The sequence below is a fragment of the Macrosteles quadrilineatus genome, unplaced genomic scaffold (assembly GCF_028750875.1).
Source record: "Macrosteles quadrilineatus isolate MER2022 unplaced genomic scaffold, UCM_ALF_1.0 Scaffold_2__2_contigs__length_208266976, whole genome shotgun sequence".
Classification (NCBI taxonomy): Eukaryota; Metazoa; Arthropoda; class Insecta; order Hemiptera; family Cicadellidae; genus Macrosteles; species Macrosteles quadrilineatus.
Genome location: NW_026542595.1, coordinates 195,456,012 through 195,479,312, shown reverse-complemented (window position 1 = coordinate 195,479,312; position 23,301 = coordinate 195,456,012). Strand labels below are relative to the sequence as shown.

The 23,301-nt window shown below is 35.2% G+C and overlaps 2 protein-coding genes across 2 annotated transcripts; one reads left to right on the top strand and one right to left on the bottom strand.

The window, feature by feature from the left end:
• Nucleotides 1-3,327: 3,327 nt before the first annotated feature.
• On the bottom strand, nt 3,328-12,611 carry LOC128986935 (HMG box-containing protein 1-like). The gene is made up of 6 exons (XM_054407552.1): nt 12,502-12,611; nt 9,750-9,994; nt 8,945-9,321; nt 8,148-8,496; nt 6,317-6,502; nt 3,328-4,389 (listed from the first exon to the last, which is right to left on the bottom strand). The coding sequence occupies exons 2-6, from the start codon at nt 9,956-9,958 to the stop codon at nt 4,239-4,241; spliced, it is 1,272 nt and encodes a 423-aa protein (XP_054263527.1). The 5' UTR covers nt 9,959-9,994; nt 12,502-12,611; the 3' UTR covers nt 3,328-4,238.
• Nucleotides 12,612-15,044: 2,433 nt separating this feature from the next.
• On the top strand, nt 15,045-22,648 carry LOC128987136 (methyltransferase-like protein 25B). The gene is made up of 6 exons (XM_054407857.1): nt 15,045-15,470; nt 16,681-16,926; nt 18,013-18,336; nt 18,826-19,177; nt 20,571-20,745; nt 20,956-22,648. Exons 1-6 carry the CDS (start codon nt 15,264-15,266, stop codon nt 21,155-21,157), a joined length of 1,506 nt encoding a protein of 501 aa, XP_054263832.1. The 5' UTR covers nt 15,045-15,263; the 3' UTR covers nt 21,158-22,648.
• Nucleotides 22,649-23,301: the final 653 nt, after the last annotated feature.

Genomic DNA, 23,301 nt, shown 5'->3' with positions numbered 1-23,301 from the left:
AGTTTAAAAACGATCTTAAAGTATGAAAGACACTGTGATTCGAGATCAGTTACATATCTGGACTTTGTACTACACTATTCCAGGCTAATCACAAAACACTGTGGCTGTGATAAGACATCTCAGACAAATCTTCAACTCAAGTCAAAGGTAACATACTGTCATTATTTCAGGTCAAGAGCTGTAGTTTCATACCCACAACACATGTTTATTCAATACTGGAGAGCCAAGATTGTAACATCATTAGAGTTAAAAGTTGTTGCTAAATAAGTGTTTGTTATTGTAATGCAAAAACTAAATTTGATACTAAATAAGACTTTGATTTTATGTCAGGCTTATGTCGCTCTAATCCAAACCTTAATCAGACTACCTGTAGTTCAAAAAAGTAAAAAACGCTGCTAAGATAAGGGAGATTCTTTGTATCTCACCATTTTGTTAAAGATAAATTAAACATGTTAAATATTTCACAGTTCACACATATCTAACCATTGGTGAATCTACAGTAGATTTGGATGGGTAGCTTCCTATAAAGTCTTTAATGTGGCAACGTCCGGCCTACTGCCATGGTAATAACAGCAATAACAAACATGTAAACATAAAAATTGCGCAGATAATTAATGCATCAGCTGTTTCAGTTTGCTGGGACAGTGGTAATGCACTTTTGCCTCACCACAGCCTTGTATTAGAGGAAGCTAAGCTAAGCGAAGCTAAGCTTTTATACTGGTTTTTTTAACTAAGACCATTTATTAGAACCCAGATAACTGGTTCAGTTGTTTAGGATAAAGCCGTGTGGGTCGTACCATTTACTTAAGGATTCTGAAGTAGTCTTGCTATATGGACAAACTGTAGCCTAAACTATCTTTGTATAAAAATCACTTTGAATTGGGATTTTAAATGTCATATTTGACAGAAATCACTGAAATCAGTAATGTATGTCAGACCACTCTGCCGATGGACCAATTTAACTTTTTTTTTTTTCCTAAATCCTTCAACAACTTTTACATGGGAATAAAATGTCTGGTTTTATCTGTAGTCAGTGATTTAACATTGACATTAGCGAATTTAGAACTTGGCATAATACTCCAGTTCTTTTAGTCTTCGGGATCGTAATAATAACTATTTTGTTTCTGACAGAACTTGGGATGTTATTTATCACATGAGAAAATATTTCTTTAGGCACACCATAATCATGTTTTGTCATCAAAGAGACTTAAATTTGCAGTAGATTTTATACTTTGTACCAAAAGTATAAAATTTAAGATACAATTTTTCATGTTTAATTTGTTCTAAAAATCTATCATTACAACCTAGGCACACAACTAACTGTGCTCTTTCTTTGATCAAAATCATTATTTTTATTCAATATTTTTAATCCAAAGCTATTTTTTAAATGCAAACTCACTCAGAAATTTTAAGTATGCAATTAGTCTAAATGGGACAACCTTATTGGCACATCTCTATAACATATATGTTTGTCACAAGATTTCTTGAAACGAATACCCTTTTTCCTAGAAGAAAAACACTCTTTCCTACAAAGATAATTTCCTGTTAAATGTATAAATAGAATACTAATACAAAATGCATCCTAATTCGGTCCAGAAAAGGTAGATTATTAAAGTTAATAGTTTTCAAAAATAGTGTATAGGAAAGAACCAAAGTTTTCGCAATCAATTGTCATTTTGAATTATTTTTTTAACGTAATTTGATTAAAAAGATATTTAAAGGATTTAAAAACACATTGAGGGATTTAAAATGTAATTTTTTCGTCTCCTCAGCCTCAGACTCTTCAGTCAATAAAATACCATTCATGTACCTTAAAGTACTTTAGTGAATATCCATATGAAAATAAACTAAAAGGGCATTTACACCAGAGTTTGCGACAACATTTTATAGAATTTATTTTGTATCAGCTGTTGTCAAAAACAATTTTTTAAATTTTAACAACCATTTTTACATTTTGTATGCAGTTTTACCATGTCTTTCAAGGCTTAAACCCCTTCTTGTCACACGGAGCTGGTTTTTTCACCAATACTCACTAGCAGCTAGAACCAGCATCGTTTGACTGAATCTCCAGCTGCTAGAAACACTCGCATGAGCTGGTATTTCTAACCATTTAATATTACAAGTGCTTGAAGAGTCACTAGCAGGTCATGTGACCAGCCAATTTGGTTTCTTGTGCCATTCCAGCTCAGTATGACAGTATAGTGCATCATGCTAGTTCTCGCAGTAAGAAAAAATGAATTTTTAATTTAAATGAATTTACTTATAAAAAAAAAATTTAAAACTTAATGTTTGGAAATTTTGTCATGCATTACCATAATTTCCTCTTTACAATTGCTACATCTCACCTGTATTAACTAAATGAATGTGTTTTTGTGTTGATAAAAGATAAAGAACTTTTGTTATAGGCCAACCACAACTTATTGAATCAATTTGCAATTTGCATGCCTGTATAGATAAAAAATAATAGTGTTAAATATTAACATTGCATTTTTTCCCTTGCACTCTTTTTATGATGGCAGATCATAGACAAAACATAACTTCTAATACCAACAGACAACATTATTTTTGTTAACTACACCCACAGTTCCAATTACATCACTAGACTTGTAAGTTGTAACGCTCCAGCTAGCGCTCTGAAGAAATAGCAACTAAAACTGTTGGATCTGGCAGCGAGAACTAGCTGCTAAAACAAGCTCCGTGTGACAGGGGCTTTAAGTTATGTTTATAGGACAAAAGCGTTTAAGTGTGTATGTGTGCCATAATTTCTCATATGACAGTTGTAATACTTGGTATCAGTACATGAATAACTTCAATCACAGACATAAACACTTTCAACAAATTAAATCATGTGCCGTACAACTTTGTCAATAACATTTACATCAAAATTGCACAATCACATTCTTTACAAGGTTATAACATACAAAAAATGAATTTTACCATTCACTAATTATTTCAAGTAAGCCTAAATTCTACCTACTACTTAGCGTTAAAACTGAAAATATAAAATATATAAAATCTGTACAATAATATCAATAACTAACATATTATTTACCTTGTCTAGATATTTCAGGCAATCAGGAATGTTTTCAGTTAAGTTTTTGACTGTAAAACATCTGCAGGCTTTCCCAAACTTTAAATTTACCTATAAATTATTTTACTCTTATAAAACACCCTACTTATTTGAAAACTCTTAGTAAAATGATGATACTGGTAGTATATTTATAATGCTTTTCTATTAAATAATTTTAAAATAAGTAAAACATTTTAAAAGACAAAAATGTATAGAATAAAAATAAAAATTAATGTTAAGTTAAAATTTTTAAAGCATTCAGTATAAAAACTTCTCAACTTTGGCACAAAATTAAATGCTAATTATCTGTGATACTGTGATGGCTTGAATATTTGAGCCAAGCGAGTTTATACACTGAAAATACACTATGATTCTTCTGATAAGCAGTGGTGTAGTGGAGCAGGACAGTGTGGTACACGATCTATCTTTCTTCGACAATGGTGGGCCCCGCAGCGGAAAATGTACTAATACACCACTTCAGTGATACATAACATTTGTTATTTTAATGTTAAACCTTTGCTAGGTGTTTAAATTAATCAAATTTGTGTTTTGACTACATAAATTAACATTTTAATGAGATCTTTCACCTATGTTCTTGTTGCTGTACCACTTTGTGAATTTAAAAACACACTTCAAGTGACAAAAACTGGCAGTCGTAATAAATCTAAACTATATTTTTGGTCTATTAGACCATGAGAACATTAGAAAGGTCATTGAGATCATTTACAAACAAGAATCAATTGATCTTTGCTTACCATAAAAAAGTATACCATCTAAAAAACCAGGATTAAGACGATTATTTTGACTTAAGTCAATCAATATGCTACGGTTAAAATAGAGATTAGTAATTTAATATTTAATGTGAACAGCTTTGAGCTTGTAAAGATGAGTAAAATATTTTATGGTAAGTTTCTTTCACTTTAAAAAGTCAACCACGATCAAATTAAAACACTCAGTTGCAATTCAACGTTTTGAAAATTTAGCGAGCTAAACAATACCAATATTAACCACATTGCACAACAATCAATGTTAACGCTTAAAACTAGGTAATTATCAAAATAAAAGCATCACTTCCTATTATATATAGCCGTGCAAAAGCGACGAGGAAAAATAATGCGAGATAAAGCGTGAACCTGAACAACAGTTGAACTTTTTACACATTGGTAGATTAACTGGTGGAATGGGAGCGTTTCCTCTTCCAACAATCCGGGTAGAGCAGTTTCTGCTCTTCTGAGAGATCTCGAGCACCTTGAATATACTTGTCTCTCTCCTCTTGAGGAAGCATCCTCCACGCCTCGCCCAATATTACACTGATGGCCCTGTAAACACGGTGAGTTTAGCTCCTCGTTTATAATAATAACTTATCATCTTGTGTCTTGGCCTGAGAAACTCAAGTTTGGAGCCTAGCCTAAAGGCTTGAAAAATCAAGCTACAGTCAGAAAATTGAACCAAACCGAGTTGTTATTCTCTGGATATTGCGATTGAAAGTGTCTCCAAAGATTTCAATCACATTGTGTCTGAGGATGCGGGAAAAGATATCTCAACCATCTCAGCTAAAGTCTGTTTGGGTGCATTATTTCAATTCATTAATTTAATTTGATTAAGTTCAGACATTTATTATCACTAGGCCTACATTAAGTATTCATTCCATGATCATACTCATCTCAGAAACTGTTTGGCTTGAGGAAGATAAAATTAAGTGACATCAATATTATAAGTTGAGGTGGTGCCTGTTTGTCTGTCCGTCTATTTGTCTGTGCAGCTGTCACGACCAAATTACTAAAAGGCAATATAGCCGAAATTACACACAAAGATGGTCCATATATCTAGGAATGTCTTAGGCCGGTGACACACTATCCGGTTTAGCAGGATGGGTTTTTATTGCATTGACATTGCCCTGTCACACTTGTCCCGTTCTACAGCAACATATTTTGTGTAAAGAGCGCGAGCATCACATGCAGTGCACTGTTGATAGCGACAACATTACGATGTTGTCTAAAGTGAAATTTGTCTGTGCTCTTGAAGCAAGTGGTTTGTTGCAAAAACCTTACGTAGGCGTTAATTGGGTACACCATTTTCATTGCACAACCGCATCAATGTGACAGCTCCCATTAAAACCCATGAGTTTGAATCATCCCGCCAAACGGGTCCCGTTTAAACCGGACCGGCGAAACCGGATAGTGTGTCACCGGCCTTAAGCCTATTCACCCTGAGTTCCCCCGGGCTTCGACCCATGGATGTCCAAAGTTTTGAGGTGAGGTTTTCAAAAGTAAATATTGATTGGTCTCCATGGTAGGATGTAAAAACTCACAATGTTTATCTTTGGTTTGACATTTCAATTTAAACAAGCATAACTGACAAATTTTTAACTTGATCATGTTTAACTTATTTTGGCATTCAAAAATGAAATGTATAACTCAACTAAATTTAAATGTTCAACAAGGCCAATATGTAATAATTTATTTTATTCACCAGCGCTTTTGGAAAATATATCCAAAGTTCAAAAGATTTATTTTTTCTAAAACTATTATTTATATATTTTTCCAATACGGTATCCTATACCTCATCGGTTTTAACATTATTTAAAATTAATTTATTATTAAGTAGGTAAATATTCACTTTTTTTACTAGTGTAAACACAGCCTGACAATGGAAACACAGTTTCCAAAAGCGCTAGTGAATAAAACAAAAATATTAGGCTACATATTGGCCTTGTTGAACATTTAAATTTAGTTATACATTTCATTATTGATCATGTTTGTGAGGAAAAGGCATAATAGGTCGATAAGGAATAAGTTTTGTATAATGATTATGATGTAGTAGCACACGTGAAAGCAAGGAGAATAAGGTGGACAGGACATGCACTACGGAGAGAACAAGGTTCACTATTAAAAGAAGCAAGCATAGGAAAGCCAGAAGGGAAAAGAGGACCATTAGGAAGGCCCAAGAAGAGATGGTGGGATAGTGTCTCCAAAGACGTCAGAGACGTGGGGGCAGAAGTGGAAGAGACAGGAGATAGAGAAAGATGGAGAGCAGTTGTTGATGCAGCCAAATCCTAAATGGCCATGGGAGTGAGTGAGTGAGTTCCTATATAGGCTACTCCAACAGTTATAGGCAAATTCAAACCATTTACATGTTTGTGCATATGATGGGGATCGAACTCTATTCACAAGACAGACCAACAAGAAACACCAATATTCTTAATTACAGGGGGGACAGAAAACACAAAAAATAACTATATCTCACCTGTTATCTTTTCCTGGGTTAGTTTGAATGAGCTCCAACCGGTAACGTTTTGCAAACAGCATGAAGGCATTCATCGGCCGCTTGGGTTTGTCCGACTCCTGAGTTTTACGTGTTGGAGTCGTCGGAGGTGAGAGTAGAAACGCCGGAGACTGAGGTTGAGGCTCTTCCATGGTTGGAAAACTGAATCTGAATAGATTAAACTCTTAGAACGTTGAAATTGTAATAGGCTAAGTAAAAGAAGAAATGTTAAAACCTTTCTGGGGCTTGGCTGGATAGAGATGAAAGAGTAAGTCACAATTTTCTTAGACATTTAGGCCTAATTGTAGGTAAAACAAGAGTTATTTCATTATTTGATTAAACTTATCCTATATTTAAATGAAAATATATAGACGTTACACATAATCACTTTATTGTCACTGTAAAATATGTAGCCTATGTTATTGTAAATAAAATATGTTGTGGACATATTTTAATATGGACATAAAAGCAGCGTTGTTTTTCAGCATTCACTCTCTATCAGTTTAAAGGCCAGCACTATAACCACTCAGCTACATAAAACTAAAAAAAAATCCCAGGTAGGCCATACTTTAGGCCTACATAAAGAAGAATCTGAAAACCAAAATACATTTTTTTCTCTGAAAGACTTTTGGAAGTGTATGCACAAAGGGCTTCACTTGACTAAGCGCCCCAGAAGACAAAAGATTATAATGTGTTTTCTGTATCATATCTATGCACTTTGGACTACCTGGTATTTTTCTAATGTACACAGGCTGCTATCCCTTTGTTCTAAGGGATCACAACCCTGGCCTAGTGCCTTTCCTTAAACACAACTGATCAAATGGGTTGTTTACATTATTTAATCAGGGAACACTGTGCCTATTGAAACTGACTAGGCGAAAGTGATTATGTGTGAAAGTGTAAAAATTTACTTGGGCTAGTCTTATTTGTATCAGCCTATTTGACAATGACAATCTCATACATGTCAAAATAAATAAATAACCAACCAATTGAAATAACAGAAGCCGTAAGGTTCCTTGGCCTGACATTGGACAGCAACTTGTCTTGGGACAAACATTGTAAACTTGTTATCAATAAAATAAATTCTGGTCTTTGTGCGATTAGAAAAATGTCAAAACTATGCAGTGTTGATGTTTTAAAAATGATCTATTTTTCCCATATTCAATCCCATATATCTTATGGCATATGTGTATATGGAGCCACCTCAAATTCGAATCTAGACCAAATTTTGACAATACAGAAGCAATCAATCAGAGCTATGTTAAAAATGAACAAAGATGATTCTGCAAAAGAACACTTTAAACGTCTAAGGATCCTCACTGTTTATGGTTTGTATGTTCTTGAATGTATTATGTTTGTCAAAAACAAAAATTTTATTCCACCAATTAAAGAAAATAATCATAACTACAATACACGTAACAAAAATAATTTTGTAATTGGAAAACACAAATTAGAGCTCTTCAAAAAAAAAGACTGTCAATGCAGGACATGAATTTTTAAAATTTATTCCTTTAAAAATTAAAACAGAACAAAAACCCAACATTTTTAAAAAACGTCTCAAGGAATATTTAATGGACCTGTCCTTGTACTCTTTAGACGAATTGAAAATGGCGATATCATAGTTTTAAGCATTAGTTTTAACTTATTTGACACTATTCATGTACAACTATGTATATTATGAATAAAGATTCTTGACTATGACTATGACTATGAAAAAAGGTATACTAGGTCAGATTGGTATATTGTTGACAGTAGGTAATCAATATGTGAAAATCATATGTTATCAAAAGCCAGAGCTTATTTTCAATCTAACCTCTTTATCCTCTCGCAGATGTCAGGCGAGGGGAGTGGTAATGGGAGAGACGATGGGAGGAGAGGATGCAGTATTACATCACCCGGCTGCAGCGGCAGGCACTTGAGTCCGTAGCGCTTCTGGAAACTGTCTGGGCAGACGGCAACCCACCCACGATCCTTGACAAGGAAGGGGTGGCAAGGGGTGACTTCTGCAATGACCTCGCCGTAGGACGAGAGGGAGCAACAGACCACCTGGGGAGTAGGGGAGGGAGTGACTCGCTCCACTAGCAGCTCTCCCGACCAGTCGTTGGGAAAGGATGGCATCTGTTCCACGAGTCGCCAACAGCCTCCCACTTTTACTCTTACACCTGCCAAACATGATTAACATGCTGGAAATAAAATTCTACTGAGTCATGAGTGTTTTACTGAGCTTCACAAAAATATGTTTAACAAAAGATATTTAAAACGCTTCAGAGTCAAATGACAATGGCAGAATTCCTCTCATTTGAATTTTCGCTACTCTGAGCACAGTTTGGTCCGTATCAGCAAAACTTGACTTTGAATCGAACAGATAACATAGTTATTTTAGAGTTACTCTGTGTGCAGGTATTGCTTCAATTGTAGCTTGTTTAATTTTTGTTACCTCATTGGCCTACCTAGTTTAATTTTTCAATCAACTTCCCAAAGTATTTTAAACATTTAACCTTATAAATGTGTGCTACTAAATAAAACCAATGGCTGACAACAGCCTGATTTATACCTGTTTATGGAAAGAGATTAAAACAGTAGCCTAGGTTAGACGAAAAATAATCTCACCTGACTGGAAACAATGCCAAACGGGCGACGGCCACGGACACTTCCAAGAGCCAAACCTGTGAACCAGTCTGGAGTCTGCCAACTCTTCTCTGCTGCTTCCGAGCGAGGAAGGCGCAGGACTTAGCAACACCGAACCGTTTGTAGAGAGATCAAGGACGAAGCTGTCTGTGAGATCATGTGAGATCGGTTCTAAATGAGATCGTAGGCCAGAGACGGCTGGAGAGACGACACTTGTTGTTTGTTCAGCGCAGTATTTTATACTAGGTGACGAAGGAACAGTGCTTTCCGAGGTAGAGACAGTGTTTTCCTCTGCTATCGGAGGAATAATCGTCACTTCAGCGTCTGCTTTGGCCAGGTTAACAGGTATGCTGTGCGCTCTGAAACAATATTTATTTAAAGTCTAATACTAAAACAACTGGCTGATGGAAATTATAGGCCAAATAAGGCATTAAAAGCTTATCTCAAAAAACTGACAAAAAACAGAATAGTGGACTGTATAGGTACATATTTCGGACTAGGTCCCCTGTTCAACTACAAATCATTCTTAAGCTTTAGTGATACTGTTCCACAAAGTAGAACTTAAAACTACAAGAACTAAAGTGGACATGTGTAAGAATAGTACATAGATTCTCAATTGATGTTTACATATTTAGTTTGTAAAACAACATTCATTAAGAGTAAATATTGTGAAGACTTTAAATTTGTTTCATTGCTGTAGGTAACCTAATATAATTGAATACTGAATTTTCATGGAGTAGGACTATAGCCTAGGCCTATTCTTAATGTTTTAATAGGCTACAGGTACCTTTTCCTAAATGGCAGATGTTTCTGCATCAGTGGGCTCTTTGGACTTGTAGCGATGATAGCAAACTCTTTGAGCATGGATAATGGCATTTTCTCCCTCTCTTCGGCAGAAAGGTTCAATGGAGGAGGGATAGGTTTCATTTTTTTGGCAGTCTTAACAGTGAGATCTCTGGGTTGGTCTTCTGAACAACTTAGGTAACTTTCTGCCATTTTAACCTCTTGAGGCTGAGTTGTGTGCTTAATAATCTAAAAAAATAAACAAAATATATAACTCTTTCATTGATGTAGGGAAAAACATTTTTTTGGTTTGAATACCGTACCTTACAGTAACTGGTCCCAGATCTTGGGTTATAGCAATTATTTAATTTTTTATTTTTTGTGTGCGTTTCTGAGCAAATGGCATTTTTTACAATTTGAAAGGTATCGGTCCAAACTTTGGTCATGATAGATACTAAGTTATCTAACGTGGACCTTCAAGCGAAATCCCCATAAGTTACAGGGAATAAGCTACAGTTATAAGTCATGTGACGTAATTTTCCTGAAGACTAGGCCTAAACGTGGGAAATTACGCCACCTGTACGATAAACGAAGTCCCAGGAATCGCACGAGTCGGGTTGCCGGGATTTTCCCAGGAGTCGATAGTGATTAGGATAGCCTCAATTTGATAGCCTTGGTTATCGGAGCTTGGGACGAACGTAGCGGATTACCAGACACCACACTTTTAATCACCACTCTAGTCAGGGGAGTGTGGGGAATCAATAATTTTGACGTGACTCTGTGGGCAATAACTACTTGACACTCTACTTAGCTACTTAACTAGACAAGTAAGTAAACTAAGTAGTCATCCCGCTTACCTACGGAGTTAATGTACAAGAGTTGAACTGAAGTAGACAAAGGTTAGCTTAAGATAGGCCTTGCCTACCCCAAGTCCCATAGAGTCTGAATTTACGAAAAAAACACAAGCTGGCTTAAGTTGTCCTGGTGAGAAACGAAACGAGAAAAATAGAAACGAAAAATAAAACTGCTCCTTGAGCTTAAAACGAAAACTAAAACTAAAACTTGTACTTACTCACGTGGTCAACTTAAGCAAAACTAGTCTAGCAGAAACCTGTCTGCTGGGACAAACTTAGGGACTTCGACGAATTTGAAGAAGATTTAAAAACTTAAAAAAGAAAGTCCCAATAGCCTACAGGCTATGAAACGTTAATTCGGAAAGTAAGTCAACAACCACAATATTTTACTAAATTGGTTGGTTAAAACGTATGGCTAGTTCTGGGAGTCAGGCCAAGCCTGCAAACTTCAGCAAAGTTATACCAACTAAAAACTGGTAAACTAACTTAATGTACGAAAACCTAGGCTAAATGGTTTATTTCACAACTTACCAAACAACAAAAGAATAATCCTCTAAAACGATTTTACGCGCACATGATGCACCGAACTAGAAATTCAAACCTTCAGAGCTTACGGCGTTACGAGACAAATTAATTATCGAAACGACGACGAACTTGAAAAAGCGTTCACTTCGAATTTCAGCCAGGACGAGAAAGAGAATTTTTTCCCGTTCCACGTCACGATTTCGCCAGTCCGGGAAGGGTTAAGTTAACTTATGACCAAATCCCCACCTTTGACAGGAAGGGAAGTATAGGCCTACCACTAAGTAAGGCACTTGGCAAACCCTTTAGATAGGCCTTTAACTTATTTGGTCTTAACTTCTCTAGGTAGGGGCTACTCTTTTAGTGAGATGAAATTTCAACTTAATTTCTTTAGATCTTTAGATAACTTAAAGCTCAATTTAAATAACCGTGCAGTATGCTTTTTCTTACTAACTTAAGACTAAATGTAGGGAGCATAACTTATAAATATAACTTAGCATATAACTTAGATCTAAATAACTTATATTAAAAGGATTCATCTCACAATTCATAACATTACTTAACTCAACTTTCGTTACAGTCAATTAAATTACCAGTAAGTTAGGCTTAAAGTCAAAACTTTGAGAATGAAGAATTAAACCATTAGCCTATAAATATAGGACTAGGCCTACGTGACTACCATAAGTACAGTAGCATGGGCCTAATCATAAATTGATAGGCCTACTTTAAATAGGGTAAGCCTAGACCCTAAATTACCGATAGGCCTAGTTTTTGGTTAGAAATTTGTAGAAGGCTAAATCGATGGAGTTGTAGCCTAGGACCTATATCAAAGTTGCATTGGCCCAAGCTTCACCAACTTAAGGCACTTTAGTTTACGTCCCTACTACATTCATTATATCGATATCGAATAGGCCTAGGCCTATAGGCAATAAACTTAAGTTAGGCCTAAATATTATTCAATATTCATTCGAATGAGTGTAGAACGTAAACTAAAGTGCAGCCTAACTTAATGTAATGACTGATCTGATGACTGCAAAGAGTAAACGAAAGAGACTAGCTTAGGTATGCTCGTTTACCCGAGAAATCCAAACTATTAAAACAGGCAGATAAATAGAGCCTATTATCATAGTCACAATTAAAATTCAAAAACATTAAAACAGTATGTTATTAGATGGTTAAATAATTCTAAATTGCATTACAGTACAAGACAAACAGAACTAAGCTATAAATAGCCTAGGCCTAACTTGGATCTGAGAAGACTGGTACAAAGGCATAAGTAAAGTAGGCCTAACCTTAGCGAGGTAAAAAAACGGAATATTTATAAAGTAAAATTACTACCTTAAAATGTATATGATTCTTTAAACTTATAACATGACTTACAGAACAGTAAAACAAACCAAAACTAAATAAATCACCAAATGTTTACATATTTCTGACAACAATCAACAAGTAGCAAAATGAAAGCAAGTAGAAAAGAAGAATAGCCCAATGCCCCAATGCCCAATAGAAGACTGTTCTGTTTCATTTCCATAACCTTCATGCATTTCATTTCCTAAAAGCGGTTTCCTTTTACTCCCACTAAGCGCTGATTAAAGTCAATAACGTTGCTGATATTATAATTGAAATACTTTTCAATATCAATCATTTTAACGTTGATTAAATAAGTAGTAGTAATTTTATATATTACTAGCTGTAACCCGCGGGCTTTGCCCCGTTTAACTTCTTAATTTTCAAGATTATCTCGTTCGCATGGCTCAATCACGTCCTGGTTGAAGTTTGTTCGCTACGCTCACTCACCTTTAGGTTGGAGCTCGTTCGCTACGCTCACTCACCTTTAGGTTGGAGCTCGTTCGCTGCGCTCACTTGCCTTCAGGTTAGCTCGTTCGCTACGCTAACTCGCCTTCAGGTTGAATTTCGTTCGCTACGCTCACTCACCTTTTGGTTGCAAATTAGCTGTTGTCATAATGTAAAAGAAATAATAGTGCTGCACCCTGTTGGTAATCCTTGTAACTTTAATGCTATTGAACATCATAGAACAGAACCAACTTGTTTAATTGAAACAGCTGTTAAGATTCAATAATTCCATTTCTCATAAGGTTAACATGGGAAACTCCAGAGCCACTGGGGTGGAGCCCGAAAGGATTTTTGAAATAAGAATATGCCTATATGTTAATCGGGAATGTGAGCTATCATCATGCCAAATTTCAGCCCAATCCGACCAGTATTTTTCGAGTTTACTTTTCCCATACACACATACAGCAACCACCTCTTTTTTATAATAGTATAGATAGATATTTTAATAAATTTATGTTCATAATTTTAAAATTAAATTAATAAAGTGTTAGTGTGTGACGTTGCCAATTCTACAAGGCCGCAACCTGTAGTAAGGTGGCCGTGCCAATGGCTACTGGGGACCTTAAAACGAAAAAGTTAATCATCGGTCCTGGGTCTAGGTCTTACCATAATATGAGACCTGCAGTAATACTCTATTCCCTAAATGGGAAATTCGCTATAAGCAAATATAAAACAGATAATTATTATCGTTATTTTTCAATTGAATTTTAAAATGCCAGTCCAAAAAAATAATTGTAGTGTAATAACTGTTTTTCAATTTCATCATTACTGTACTGCAGGATTTCTTTTGAATCTACAAAATATGATTGATCAGATACTTAGGAGTACCTATTTTTTGTCTATGTTATAAGCTATACTCCGCGCGCGATAACTTTTCATTTGGGACTTGCACAACTTGGCAACGCTGCAGGGCTCGCTACCCCATCCTATACCTGTCACATATCGAGCCAAAGCGACAAGAAGCGGGCGCTCGCCTCGGCGGTGCGACGTTGCCGATACAAAATTCACACGGAACATCCCAAGTGCAAAGTTATCGCGCGCGGACTATACCTAGGTATGCCGCATTTTCAAGATTGTAAGCCATTGTAAGTGTTTATTGTAAGCTATGGAACAAATTCCCGATTATAAGCTATGCTATACAGGGAGGCTGAAAATAAATTACACCCCCCTTAACTTTTTAACCATTTGACATACTGTATTTTTGAAATCTGTTTGTGGCAGCCTTCTTAGATATGAGGGGCTACAAAAATTATGGTCAATTTTGAAAATATTGCCATTAGGAGTAGTGGGGGTAGGGGATAGCTCAGCATTTTCAAACGACAAGTAAAGTCGATTTGGTGTAATTTTACAGGGCTTGACGAAACATAAAAATTGACATAAAGAAACCCAAAGTCGGCCCACTAATAACAAAATGGCTCCATAAAACGTTCAAATCCAATTAACCATGAGGGTGGCAAAAATTAACTTGCACCTTTAACTTTTTAACTATTTGAGATATTTGAAACCTGTTTACGACAACTTATTGTTTGGATATGAAGGGCTACGCATGGTTATGGTCAGTTTTGAAAATTTCGCCCTTAGGGGTACCTAGTGGGGGTAGGAGGTAGCTCAAAATTTTCAAATAGCAAGTATTATAGTCGAGTTTAGTATCATTTTGCAGGTCTTGAAAAAACATATAAAGAAAATAGAAATCGGACCATTAATAACAAAATGGCAGTTCAAAATTACTTTTAATAACCATTGTCTTAATCATTTTTAGCTTGACCAAAATTGACCATAGTTATTGGTAGCCTCTCATATTTAAGAAGGTTGCCGCAAACAGATTTCAAATATCTCAAATGGTTGAAAAGTTAAGGGGGGTGTAAACTACTTTTCAGCCACCCTGTATAGGTATAAAACCACACGCTTTCCGCTTAACAGACACAAAGGCTGCCGTGTAAGAAACTGCAGCTTCATGGTTTTAAATTTAGCAACGTACGTAAAATGAAAATGAAAATAGGGAATGTTTTGTTTCTGTTATATTATTTGAGTTGAGGTTATGTTTTTGTTTTGTTTGTGAAATCAAATTAAACAATTACACTTAGTTAGGGGGTTAGGGCCTTCTTAGCTTAGCCTAATCCCCTCAAGTGTAATAATACATAGGTTTAGTTAATTTATCTTTTTAACTTAAACATTATACTGTATTAGGCTTAATTGAAGTGAACTGTAGTTATGGATGTTGGGCTAGGCATATATCCTGTTGTTTTTATTTTAACCCAAGTGATTTACATTTAGCGACATATTCCACAATGTCACTACTTATACATACACAAGAGTTTTCAGAATATTTTAGAAATGTCTCCCAATTTCTTCAAGAATTTTCGTGGATTTACAAAACCCCTGTCACCAACCTACTTACCCAAGATGTTTTCTCTAAAATACCCAATGAATGGAAAGGACATATTTTAGATTTGTCTATCGAGGAGTTGAATGAAGTACCACTAGGTTTTATAAAGGTAGGCTTATGCTCATTCTTGTATATTTTTGCGTTAAGCGTTATCCTTTCTTGCATTTTAGCATTAAGGTCTTTCTAGGCCTACATGCTCGACTCTGAAAACCATAACTTATGTAACTTAGGCCTAAGTTACATTTGCAATTCATAGCTGCTAAAACACTGGACCGATGTCGTTAACTTAAACAAAACATTGCATATACTGGGCCGAAATGTCACTCAATACATAACCACACAACTAGACAATCAAACAATCTGTACATCCCACCTGTAAGACTTTCAAAATTCACGATAACTTAAGCCATAAATTTTTACAAAATTACAACTTTTCAATAGGCTAAACTTCCCATTCTATTTAGAGAAATCGATAACATAAGTTAAGTTAAACCTTTTCAAATCAAAATAATCAAAATGGCTAATTAGCAAAGCCTTTTTTCATATAGACAATTTTTTGAACAAATGTTTGAAGCCAACATGAATAGGCTAAGTTTAGCCTACACTTGATGGTTTGCTACAAATGTAACAACAACTTGTTTGTTAGTTGTTGGTCTAATGGAATAGCCCCTAAATAGGCCTATTTGCTATTTTCTTTATTTTTTTTTAAATTTCTCTACGGCATAGCCGTTGGCTCTGGTTTCCACGTTGGTGATTTTTTTTTTCATACAACTGGCAGAATTATTTTTTACTCACAAATTTATACAGGTATCGATGCATTTTAGTTGATCCAGTCTACTTCAAGTGAGTTGTGTGTAATACAGTAGCCTAAGTTTAACCTTTTTTGTGTTTCATATCATGGATAAAGATCGACCTAAGTTACTAGTAATGAATAGCGACACCGATACCTACCTACAAAAAAAGTACCACAAGTTTAAGTGATGGACCAATGTCATCTACAGTAGAAAAAAAACTAGTTAAAAAATATGTTAGTGGATAGAATTTTTATTTCAATTTATTGCAAATTACATTATTTATAGGCCTACCCTAATTGATCAGAAAAATGAATGGAAGAGATCGGTCTGTGGGTATGTTTAATTCAGTAAAGCTTGGTTCAAATGGCAAATCTGGCCCCCAGGTTAGTCCATTGACCTAAAGTCTGGCATCAAATATAGTTGTTGACGATTAGTAGTGAAAATGTTAACAGAATTTTGCTGGCCTAGCTTATGATTTAATACTGTAATATTAAGTTTAATGACTTTAAAAATCTTTTAAAACAGGACAGTTCACCGAGGACTCTCCAAAACTTCATAAGAAATTGCAAGGAACTAACTCTACCTGAGTTGGCTGGTTTGCCCTTAAATCTTCCATCTTGTTCTGATGATTGGCTACAGTCAGTGCCTAAAGAAATATGGAAGGGAATGAGCCAGAAAAAGAAACAAGAAGTTCAGTTGATGTCTGCGTTTGTCCATAATGAATGCAAAGCTTTAGGAATCAGTAACATTGTGGATCTTGGATCAGGATTGGTATGACATTTTTACTTTGCTCTGTTAGACTTATGACTTTAGTAATATCTTTAACTATTGATACAACTAGACTTTCCATTCCCATGTTTAAGTTGTTGTCAGTTTTTTTAACCAAAATCATCGTAGTTGATGTGAGCCACCGACAGAGTGTGCTGATCTAAATCAACAAATTTCTGTAAAATACACACACACTTTTTCTCCAAGTCAAACTACAGTACCAGTAATGAAATGTCTGATTGTGAGATATAGCAAATGTTATGGTCCATCAACTTAGTCAGCAACAAAAAATAAGGAAGAAAATTGAATTTTAGACACTAGCGCATACTATGAGCATTGAAATAATCATCATATCCGAGAAATGATAAAAATTTATTACCGTATTTTTGAATGAGTAATAACTTACAGTATCTTGAACTTAACTGATTAAAATGATTATTAGCTCAAATTAGAGCCTATATATAATTTACTGATTATTTTAAATCTAAAACATGTAAAAAACATAAACGATACTGGAGCTATTAATTTTTAATCACAGAAAAACCGTATGAAAAGTAGTTTTTATGTTGGTTGTTTACCTTCCGTTCACCTTGAAACTCGTCCGATTTGAATAACTAATAGCTTAAATGAAAGCCAGTATTTCACTGAAGGTTCTTAGACCAAAATATATAGGATTTTATAATTTTATAACTGGTGATAAACATCTTAAATTGATGTTAAATATACAGGGTGTCCCGTAAGTAAACAGCCAAACTCCGGGAATCGGTTCCATGGGTCAAAATAAAGAGAAAATCAAGAACAACATTTTTTTGATTGCTTTGTAAACCAGATATCCGCCATTTTATATTTTTGACATAAACATTTTTATTTTTGAATTTTTTTTACGGATCTTTATAAAACTTAGTACCGGTATGTAGGTTAAGGTAGAAAAGACAAATTTTAAGAAAAAAAATCATCTTAATTCAACTTAAAATTTCAAAATGGTGGCCATTTTAATTTTTTAAACATAAATTTACCAAAAAACGGCTAATTTTATGAAAAAATGTCACGAACGATTAGTTTGTAATGTTATAAATGTTTTTATTTCAGGGCTATGTTAACCGTCTATTACTTCTCCAAGGATACAAGATTTTAGGTGTTGAATCTCAGGAAAAACTTGTTAATTTTGCAACAACCCTTAAAGACAAGATATTTCCTAGTGAAATAGCAATGAAGATAAGTTACATTAACCTCAATATTTGTGAAAATTCAATACCAGAGTTGAGAAATGCTTTGGTAAAAACTTTAATTACACCGTACAAGGGACATAGGACTATGTCAAATTATGAAGACAATGAAGATAAAAATAATTTTAACCAGAAAGAAAATTTTACAAAATGTAGATATGAAGAAGTGGCTGAAGGCAATGGGAAGGTAAGTTGTTCAGGTTTCAGGACTGTAGATTGAGGGTTAAAATAATGTCTCGGTCAGCTCTGTGTGCAACTTATCAGAGTTTACCTAATTGTTTGTGATTGAGGCCCACCATCACCACCATCATATGCATGGTTTCATTATTATTTTACACTTAAACTATTAACTAAAAATCCTCTCATCCAGGCAACACACTAAAGATACAGAATCTTATTTGGACAATGTGTAAGATCAGATAGTTGATTCCAACGAGCAATTTTATTAGCCAACATTATGCCTTTCTGTATCATACCACTAGTCCGTATTAATGAGAGTAAGAGTGCAGGACTCCTGATTTAGAGGCTGGATTAAAAATTGGCCAATTATTAATGGTGTTTAGCAGCATTATCCTGGTGGTTGAAGCTCAACTTTTAAGCTTTTGGTAACACCTAACAAGAAACAAAAAAAGTATTAGATAAAGACAATTTATTAAATATTTTCTTTTCCTTTTAGGTGTGCATGATCGGTCTACACGCTTGTGGTGACTTGGCAGTTTCTGGTTTAAAGATGTTTCTGAACCTCCCAGAAGTTTCAGCTCTGGTAATGATTCCGTGTTGCTATCACAAGATGGCTCTTGATTCTAATGTTGAAGTAGAATCAGGAGTTGAGAAATTCCACAACATTCCTCAGAGCCAGTCGCTTGCTAAAGCTTGTGCTGAGGGAGAGAATTTTATTTGCCGTTCACTTCTGCGGCTTGCAAGCCAAGGGACAAACTCCAGCTGGATGAGTTGGAGTGCGGCAGATCATCGGCAACATTCATTCAACGTTCTCGCCAGAGCCGTTGTTGAGTTGTATGCTCAAAAAGGTGAGTTAATACAACTAAACTTAAAAAAGTGCAAGCTTTGAAGGTTGTATAGTTAGCCTAGTGGTCAGCGATTGTGTCTTTAATGCATCAGGGACCAGTTCAATCCCAGACATATCAAAGAAATGTTAACTGTTTAAAAAAATATTTTCCATAAAATCGTTTGTGAGTTTTCAGTGCAACATGTCTGTAGTTTAGACACTAACAACAATAATCTGTATTGAGGAAATGTTTTTGTGACCATTTATAAACATGAATTTTTATAGTGTTCTATAGTTTTTATGTAATAGGAATAATTCAATAGATAAACTTTTGTTAAGTGGTTATATTCAAACATACCTAATTGAAATATTGATAAGGTTTGATTAGAAAGGGCTTATTGCCTGAGAATTAAGAAGACAAAGGAAAGGAAAACAGACTTACCTTAAGAATTGTAGACATCCAACTTCACTACATAAGAAAACACAAAAGGAACACTGAAAATTTTGAAGCCACTGGCCCCTTTCTCAACATTGAGAATTACATTAAATTCTTGTGAATCTATGATACAAAAGTACCACTGAATATGTTGAACCCACTGGCATTTCTTTTGTATTTCCTTCTGTGTTACTTAAGTGAAGTGGGATGCCTACAATTCTTAATGCAAGCCTGCTTATCCTGTCCTTTGTCCCCTTAATTGAAATATTGATGAGTCGGTTTTAGACAAGGTTGTTGTTTCGCTATCATTTATTGGCTGCTATGTAACAAAAGGTCGACTTTAGCAAGACCATGGTTCGGATGATATAAAACACCTTAAAAATTTAAAAAATTCCATTGGCACTACAAGACATAAAATAAGAAAAATCACAGTTATGGTAATATTTATGGTATTTGTGGTAAATAAGAAAAACTATCACTAAATGGTATTACAAAATTTAAATTTAGGTAGGCCTATACATGTTGTATTCTAAGTATTTTTTGTCTTTATTGAAATAGAAGGTTACAGAATTCAAACAGTGTAAAATATTCATTAGGTAGCCAAAATAAAATCAAAATATCCAAACAGATGTGGTTAAATAGGATTGCATAAAAATACTTACAATCGGATGGACGACGATTTTCATTTCATTTCATTAATTTCATTACTTAATCTGCCTCCTAACTCAGAAATAACAATATACATTTGATACAACGTTCAAGTATGCCTATAAAGTATGATGTTTGGTTTGATTTTAGATCCGTGGTTGGACTGAAAATGGTTGACTTTAATCTTGACATTGTCTCAACTTTTCATTGGTGAAAAAAAGTGTTTGCTTCCCCAAGTTGGAGACAACAAACATTTAAATCTAAGAAAGATTGGCATGCCTACAAAACTGATGCGCACAATAAATTTGTTGTATTTAGTTGTCTTTTTCAGAAAATGCCTCATTTAAGAAGAATTTTAGAAGATTGGCAAGGAAGAGTTTGCTGAAAGACCAAAATTTTTCTAATTACATTAGTGAAATACTTAGCCGCAGTGAGATGAGAGATGAAGATCAAATGACTGATTTTGCAATAGAAAATGAGAAAATACACAGCGAACTTTTATGTCTGTAAGTAAAAATCAATGTTACCATACTACATTACTGCTGTCTTATGATATAAATTACATTTTACTAATTCATTGTATGTGAGTTTTCTTCACAAGTTAATGTGTACTAAACGACGAGTTAAAAGGGAAAGGAAACAATAAAATACTCAATGAATTGTTATATAGGCTAGAAGTATATATCAATGGTTGAGCTATTTTCCTACTTTTACAGATGGGAGCTGCACCAAGACAAGTTACCACTGGTGGAAGTAATCACAGTACTCCAGATGTGTCTAGAACCGGTTGTCGAGAGCCTGGTTGTGGCTGACAGAATCTGCTTCCTTAGAGAGCAAAATATCAACAATGTCAGGATCGTCAGAATTATCGACAACAGAATATCCCCAAGATCCTTAGCTTACATAGCATCAAAATGATTTGATAACTTTCAGCATAAGTTAATATATTATGACTTGTGACTTAGCTTTCTTCTCGGTCTTTTTGGGCACTAGGATAGCCTGGATGTTAGGCAGTACTCCATCCTGGGCGATGGTGTTACGGATTGCCAGCTAGAGGTGACGAGGAATGTCTATCCTGGTTGGTCTGAATAACCTGGCCGTTTTCGGGTCAAAGTGAATCGATCATAAATTCATTAAGGCAGATTGGATGCGTAGGAGTTTGCAACAAGCGAATGGAATTCAAGATTTCTTGTGGCAGTGGATCATAAGTAAGGAAGGTTTGCTGCTTTAGCAAGCTCAAACCTAGAGCAGCTCTGAATGAGGCGGCTTCGACAGTTAAATAGGATTCAAGACTCTTCTTATGCCTCGTTTATATGGTGCATCTTTTAATTTTGCCTCCTCCCATCTACTCAGTCGTCTTCATCACTGTTACAACTCCAGGTTGTCAGGAACAAGTGTGCACCAACAACAACAAGTGTGCAACAACAACAAGTGTGCACAGTTCTCATGTCTGCTTATCACTTGAGGAAGTAACTAATCTCTGAGAAAAAAACCTTGTGTGTCAGTGTCAATCTTTTTAAAAGTTATGTCGAGGAATAAGATTAAAAAGCAAAACAGAAGGCAATAACCTATTGATATTAATCTAAGATTTTCAGGATTGCTGCTCGCTAGATGTTTTAGCAGTGTTGAAGAAAGTTCACCTGACTATCCTTGTATTGTGAAAATAAATATTAAATAACTAAAACCTTTTTCCAACGAGTGGAGTATTATTGTAAAGCTACGACACATTATTTCATGTGAAGTTATTTTAGTAAATTAATTATTTATTTTTGAGGACAGACACCTTTCTAATATGATTGATGTTTCTCAAAACCACCACATATATTATTATCCAAAATTTGTTTTACTTCAAAGATAATTTCAAACTTCTTATACAACTAAATATACAAGGTGTTAACAGGGCCGGTTTAACCCATACGCGAACTACGCGGCCGCATATGGCGCCACGAAAAAGTGGCGCCGTGGTGCCAACGGAACATTTTTTTTACGTGAACAACGTAATTTAATTTTGTTTATTTTTGCCCAGAGTTCAAGTATTCAAAGCACCACAATAAAGGCATTTATTCTGTTTGTACCAACAGCACTTTAAAAATTTGTATATTTGTACAGCACTACAACTCAAGGACTCAATGCCATTTGCAGTTTCGATTTGAAGTGAGCTTACGCAGACGCTCGGCAGTCGGCAGCGTAGCGCCAGCGCGGCACCTGTAGGTTTCATTTCACGACTCGCTCACAAGTAACCACGCCACTTGTCACAACAAGAAACTTCTCCTTTCTTTCACTCCCTTCTGCCTCTGATCCTAGAGCAGAGCATTACGTTGTATTGCACTCTTTTAGTTGTATACGTAGGCCTATACCGTATCGGTGTCGTATTGGCATTGTTTTGATGATTCATGATTGTTGATAAGCGAATGATTACGAGTGTTTTAAATTTAATTTATAATTAGCGCATTAAATAAGAAGAAAGTATAAACTGAATAAATGAGTAGGTATATATAGCCAATGGTAAAACCTCTTGCGAGCCGATACTATGAAAACAATGGCAGAAAAAAAGAAACCGTCTGGCACTTATAGAAAGCGTAAGGCGAATTTGGAAGAGGAAGAAAAAAAACCAAATCAATGAGTAGATTTTTGTAGAAATCATCTGGTGGCGAGTCCAGTCAGCCCAAAGAAGTCACGATAGAAGACGGCAATGACGTAGGTATTTATTTATTTATTTTCCAAGGAAAGATTAAAACAAGCAGCTGATCACAAACGGCAAACATTACGTCATTGCCGTCTTCTATCGTGACGTCGACGTCATGCTTGACGAGCATTAAGGCCTACGGCCTGTTTTTTTGGTGTGGCCTTGGTTTTGCTAAAGTTTATATGATAAGTATAAGTGTATAAATGTCACATTTCTGCAAATAATAAACAGTCTTTTATTGCAAGTTAGTATTCTTCTACCTAAACTTATAAAAAAAGTTCTTCCCAAAATTATTGGGAAAAAATTCACAAATACGGTTAAGTTATGTTCATGGGTTTTGGGGGGAGATTCGCTAGTTGGTTAGTGGCGCTGATTC